Here is a 4,892-nt window from a genome sequence, read left to right as displayed (position 1 = left end):
GAGGAGGGGGGGATGGAGAGGAAGAGGAGATGAGGAAGGGGTGATGAGGAGGGGGTGATGAAGAGGAAGGGGGGAGGAGGATGAAGAGGAAGGGAGTGATGAAGAGGAAGGGGTGATGAAGAGGGTGATGAAGAGGATGATAAAGAGGAAGGGAGTGATGAAGAGGAAGGGTCTGATGGAGATGAAGGGGAGATGAAGAGGGAGGGGTGATGAAGAGGGTGATGAAGAGGAGGGTGATGAAGAGGAAGGGAGTGATGGAGAAGAGGGGATGATGGAGAGGAGGGGGTAATGAAGAGGAAGGGGAGATGAAGAGGGAGGGGTGATGAAGATGGGGAGGAAGAGGAAGAGGAGGAAGATGGGGAGGAAGGTGGGGAGGAGGAAAATGAGGAGGATGAGGGGGAGGAAGATGGGGGAGGATGAAAAGATGGGGAGGAAGGAGATGAAGATGAGGAAGAGGAAGATGGGGGGAGGGAGAGGAAGATGGGGAGGATGATGAGGATGAGGAAGAGGAGGATAATGAGGAGGAGGAAGATGAGGAGCCAAGGAGAAGGAGGTCAGTGAGGAAGGTGAGGAGAACAGAAAGAAGAGAGCAGTGAGGATGAGGAGGAAGAAATCAAGGGGGATGAAGGCAATAAGGAGAATGGAAAAGACAATGAAAAGGAGGATGAGGAGGGCAGAGAGGGTGAGGATGAGGAGGTCGGTGAGGATGAAGATGGGGAGGATGAGGATGAAGAAGACAAAGGTGAGAATGAGGATGAGAATGAGAATGAAGATGAAGAAGGCAACAAGGATGATAAAGATGGCGATGAAGATGAGGATGGAGATGGGGAAGGTGATGAAAACGAGGATGAGGATGAAGATGGTGATGGGGATGGTGATGAGGATGGAAATGAGGATGAAGATGGGGATGGTAATGAGGATGAAGATGAAGATGGAGATGGAGATGAAGATAAAGATGAGGATGAGGATGGAGATGGGTATGAGGAAGGAGATGAGGATGGGGATGGAAATGAAGATGAGGATGGAGATGAAGATGGGGATGGTGATGAGGATGAGGATGAGGATGAGGATGGAGATGGGAATGGAGATGAAGATAAGGATGGAGATGAAGATAAGGATGGAAATGAGGATGAGAATGAGGATGGAGATGGGGATGAGGATGAAGATGAAGATAAGGATGAGAATAGAGATGGGGATGAGGATGAAGATGGGGATGGTGATGAAGATGAGGATGGGGATGGAGAAGGCAATGAGGACGAGGATGAAGATGGGGATGGTGATGAAGGTGAGGATGAAGATGAAGATGGGAATGGCGATGAAGATGAGGATGAGGATGGGGATGGGGATGGTGATGAGGATGAGGATGAAGATGGAGATGGGGATGAGGATGAGGATGGAGATGAAGATGGGGATGGCAATGAGGATGGAGATGAGGATGAGGATGAAGATGGGGATGGGGATGGTGATGAGGAAGGAGAAATCAACGAAGATGAAGAAGACAAAGAAGGCGAGGATGAGGATGAGGATGAGGATGAAGATGGGGATGGGGATGGGGATGACGATGAAGATGAGGATAGAGATGGGGATGGCAATGAGGATGAGGATGGAGATGAGGATGAGGATGGAGATGAAGGTGGGGATGGTGATGAGGAAGGAGATGAGGATGAAGATGGGGATGGTGATGAGGAAGGAGAAGGCAACGAAGATGAAGAAGACAAAGAAGGCGAGGATGAGAATGAGGATGAGGATGAAGATGGTGATGAAGATGAGGATGAAGGTGGGAATGGTGATGAGGATGAGGATGAAGATGGGGATGGGGATGGGGATGAGAATGGAGATGAAGATGGGGATGGAGATGAGGAAGGAGATGAGGATGGAGATGGGAATGGCGATGAAGATGAGGATGAAGATGAAGATGAGGATGAGGATGAAGATGAGGGTGAGGATGAGGATGAAGGTGAGGATGGGGATGAGAATGGAGAAGGCAACGAAGACGAAGAAGACAAAGAAGTCGAGGATGAGGATGATGCTGAGGCTGAAGCTGAGGACACCAACAAACCCCCCCCCGCCCCCCTCCCGTCCCCCTCCTCACCTGCTCGTCCTCCTCCCCCCCAGCCTTGAACTGGGGGAGGGTCTCGAGGCAGAAGACGACGATGGAGACGAGGATGATGAGGACGGAGAGCAGCGCCACGGCTCGCGCCGCCGGGGAGCTCTCGGGGTGCTCACAAAGCAGCCAGGCCCGACGGCGGAGCCGCCCTCGCGGTAACGGCCGCGGTAACTCCAACCCCAAACCTTCGGCCTCGCGGACTCGATCTTCGGCTTCGGGTCCCAATTGATAAAACCTCAATTCTTCCATAAAAACGTCCAACGGGACGTCGGGGGGTCGCCGTAACCTCCCTCCCGATTGGTAGTAATACAGCACGGCCCCGAAGGCGCCGCGGTGGCGGTCGAAGAAATACTCGCGGCGTTGGGGGTCGAAGAAACGACGTCGACGTCGGGGGTCTCCAAGGAGGGTGTTGGGGAAGCGCAGGAGGGTCCGGCCCAGGGTCTCGAAGCGTCGACCCGCCACGTTGATGGCCACGCGCTCACAGCAGCCCAAGGGATCCGCCATGATGGGGGGCGAAGACAACGACCAGATGCAATAGGGGGCTGTGGGGCAGGGGGATGTGGGGGGTGGGGGAGAGAGCTGTGGGGTCAGATGGGTGCTATGGGGAGACTATGGGGTGGGGGGACTCAAAACTATGGGGTAGGGGGACCCAACACTATGGGGTGGGGGGACCGAACACTGTGGGGTGGGGGGACTCAAAACTATGGGGTGGGGGGTACCCAACACTGTGGGGTGGGGGGACCCAACAAGGGGACCCAACACTATGGGGTGGGGGGACTCAAAACTATGGGGTGGGGGGACCCAACACTGTGGGGTGGGGGGCTCCTAAAGGAACATAAAGAACCTATGGGGTGGGGGGACCCAACTCTATGGGGTGGGGGGACCCAACTCTATGGGGTGGGGGGACCCAACACTGTGGATATGGGGGGGCAGGGGGGGACACCTGGGTGCTATGGGAAGCCTATGGGGTGGGGGGACCCAACACTGTGGGGTGGGGGGGACACTGAAGGATAACAAGGAGCTTATAGGGTCCTTCAGGTCCTTGAAGGTCCCACACAGGCCTTTATAGGGTCCTTCAGGTCCTTAAAGGTCCCACACAGGCCCTATAGGGTCCTTCAGGTCCTTGAAGGTCCCACCGAGGCCCTATAGGGTCCTTCAGGTCCCACAGAGTCCCTATAGGGTCCTTCAGGTCCTTGAAAGTCCCACACAGGCCCTATGGGGTCCTTCAGGTCCTATAGGGTCCTTCAGGTCCTTGAAGGTCCTACACAGGCCCTATAGGGTCCTTCAGGTCCCACAGAAGCCCTATGGGGTCCTTTAGGCCCTATAGAGTCCTTCAGATCCTTGAAGGTCCCACACAGGCCCTATAGGGTCCTTCAGGTCCCACAGAGGCCCTATGGGGTCCTTCAGGCCCTATAGAGTCCTTCAGGTCCTTGAAGGTCTCACAGAGTCCCTATAGGGTCCTTCAGGTCCCACACAGTCCCTATAGGGTCCTTCAGGTCCTTGAAGGTCCCACACAGGCCCTATGGGGTCCTTCAGGTCCCACAGAGTCCCTATAGGGTCCTTCAGGTCCTTGAAAGTCCCACAGAGGCCCTATGGGGTCCTTCAGGCCCTTGAAGGTCCCACAGAGTCCCTATAGGGTCCTTGAAAGTCCCACACAGTCCCTATGGGGTCCTTCAGGCCCTATAGGGTCCTTCAGGTCCTTGAAGGTCCCACACAGTCCCTATAGGGTCCTTCAGGTCCTTGAAGGTCCCACAGAGGCCCTATAGGGTCCTTCAGGTCCTTAAAGGTCCCACAGAAGCCCTATGGGGTCCTTCAGGCCCTATAGGGTCCTTCAGGTCCTTGAATGTCCCACACAGTCCCTATAGGGTCCTTGAAGGTCCCACAGAGGCCCTATGGGGTCCTTCAGGCCCTATAGGGTCCTTCAGGTCCTTGAAGGTCCCACACAGTCCCTATGGGGTCCTTCAGGCCCTATAGGGTCCTTCAGGTCCTTGAAGGTCCCACACAGGCCCTATGGGGTCCTTCAGGCCCTATGGGGTCCTTCAGGTCCTTGAAGGTCTCACAGAGTCCCTATAGGGTCCTTCAGGTCCCACACAGTCCCTATGGGGTCCTTCAGGCCCTATGGGGTCCTTCAGGTCCTTGAAGGTCCCACACAGTCCCTATAGGGTCCTTCAGGTCCTTGAAGGTCCCACAGAGTCCCTATAGGGTCCTTCAGGTCCCACACAGTCCCTATGGGGTCCTTCAGGCCCTATAGGGTTCTTCAGGTCCTTGAAGGTCCCACACAGGCCCTATAGGGTCCTTCAGGTCCTTGAAGGTCCCACACTGTCCCTTATAGGGGTCAGCCCCCCGGTGCCCTTTACAGCCCCGTATCCAAGCTCAAATCCCCTATAATCACCTTATGGGGGGGGTTGGGGTCACTCAGTGTCGTTCCCCCCCCCCCTTTATATCTCTATCTATATCTACGTGCCCCCCCCCCTTTATAGGGACCCCCAACCCACCGCTGTGTCCCCCCCCCCCCGGCTCCGTCACCTCAGTGTCCCCATAGCGGGTGGGTCCCGTCCGTCCCCGTTGGCAGCGCCCGTCCCATAAACACAACAGGGCTGCGGTGTCGGGTAACCCCCCCACCCCCCACCCCATAACCTGCCCCCCCCCATAACATCACGTCACCCCCCCAGGGCTAAAAATAACGGGGAGGGGGGGGGGAACATAACGGGTGGCCCCCACTAAGGGTGGGGGGATAGGAGGGGGCTGTGGGGGGGGCTATGGGGGGCTATGGGGGGCTATGGGG

The 4,892-nt window shown here is 56.2% G+C and overlaps 1 protein-coding gene across 1 annotated transcript in view; it reads right to left on the bottom strand.

Annotated features, from left to right (window-relative positions):
* The window catches only part of KCNA7 (potassium voltage-gated channel subfamily A member 7), a gene marked incomplete at its 3' end in the record, with an annotated part of 7,698 nt that extends 2,979 nt beyond the window's left edge, over positions 1-4,719 (bottom strand). The window contains exons 1-2 of the mRNA XM_015851341.2: positions 4,634-4,719; positions 2,093-2,649 (exon numbers count right to left, since the gene is read on the bottom strand). Coding sequence (XP_015706827.1) covers positions 2,093-2,611 — 519 coding nt within the window. The remainder of the gene's footprint in view (positions 1-2,092; positions 2,650-4,633) is intronic.
* Between the last annotated feature and the right edge of the window lie 173 nt (positions 4,720-4,892).

Source organism: Coturnix japonica, unplaced genomic scaffold, assembly GCF_001577835.2.
Source record: "Coturnix japonica isolate 7356 unplaced genomic scaffold, Coturnix japonica 2.1 chrUnrandom1034, whole genome shotgun sequence".
Classification (NCBI taxonomy): Eukaryota; Metazoa; Chordata; class Aves; order Galliformes; family Phasianidae; genus Coturnix; species Coturnix japonica.
The sequence above is the reverse complement of the archived record's forward strand: the minus strand, read 5'-3'. Positions and strand labels throughout refer to the sequence as shown.